This window comes from Egretta garzetta, unplaced genomic scaffold (genome assembly GCF_000687185.1).
Source record: "Egretta garzetta isolate BGI_Z169 unplaced genomic scaffold, ASM68718v1 scaffold234, whole genome shotgun sequence".
In the NCBI taxonomy this organism is placed as follows: Eukaryota; Metazoa; Chordata; class Aves; order Pelecaniformes; family Ardeidae; genus Egretta; species Egretta garzetta.
This window is the reverse complement of record NW_009259528.1, coordinates 154,996-155,503: the sequence shown is the minus strand read 5'-3', so window position 1 is coordinate 155,503 and position 508 is coordinate 154,996. Positions and strand designations below refer to the sequence as shown.

At 66.9% G+C, this 508-nt stretch overlaps 1 protein-coding gene across 1 annotated transcript in view; it reads left to right on the top strand.

Moving 5' to 3' along the window:
• Position 1: 1 nt before the first annotated feature.
• The window catches only part of ECHS1 (enoyl-CoA hydratase, short chain 1), a gene marked incomplete at its 5' end in the record, with an annotated part of 13,638 nt that continues 13,131 nt past the window's right edge, over positions 2 to 508 (top strand). Inside the window, 4 exon segments of the mRNA XM_035893085.1 lie at positions 2 to 86; positions 163 to 216; positions 219 to 389; positions 467 to 505. Coding sequence (XP_035748978.1) covers positions 2 to 86; positions 163 to 216; positions 219 to 389; positions 467 to 505 — 349 coding nt within the window.

Here is a 508-nt window from a genome sequence, read left to right as displayed (position 1 = left end):
GGACCGGCGGCGGGCGCTGGAGGCCCTGGAGAGCGACCCGCAGGTGGGGGCCATCGTCCTCACCGGCAGCCAAAAAGCCTTCGCAGGTAGGGCAGGGTGCCTCTCCCCACCCCAGACTTTGGGGGGTCAGGGGTCAGTGTCCCACCCCGTTTGCCTTTGCAGCTGGCGCGGACATCAAGGAGATGCAGAATAAAACCGCCGTCCCGGCCAGAACGGGGACAGCGGGGGCACCCAGGTGTCCCTCTGTCCCTCTCTCAACTTTTCCCTTCCCCAAACGGCTCCAGGCGCTGGAGGGACGCAGAGGTTGACCAGGGCGGTGGGGAAGTCACTGGCAATGGAGATGGTCCTCACTGGGGACCGGATTTCGGCGGCAGAGGGGAAGGAGGCAGGTAGGGGCACGGGCCAGCCCCAGCACTGCGGGGGTCCAGCGGGAAGCTGTCCCCCCACCTCCCACCATCCATCCTAGGTCTGGTCAGCAAGGTCTTCCCCGTGGAGAAGCTGCTGGGCG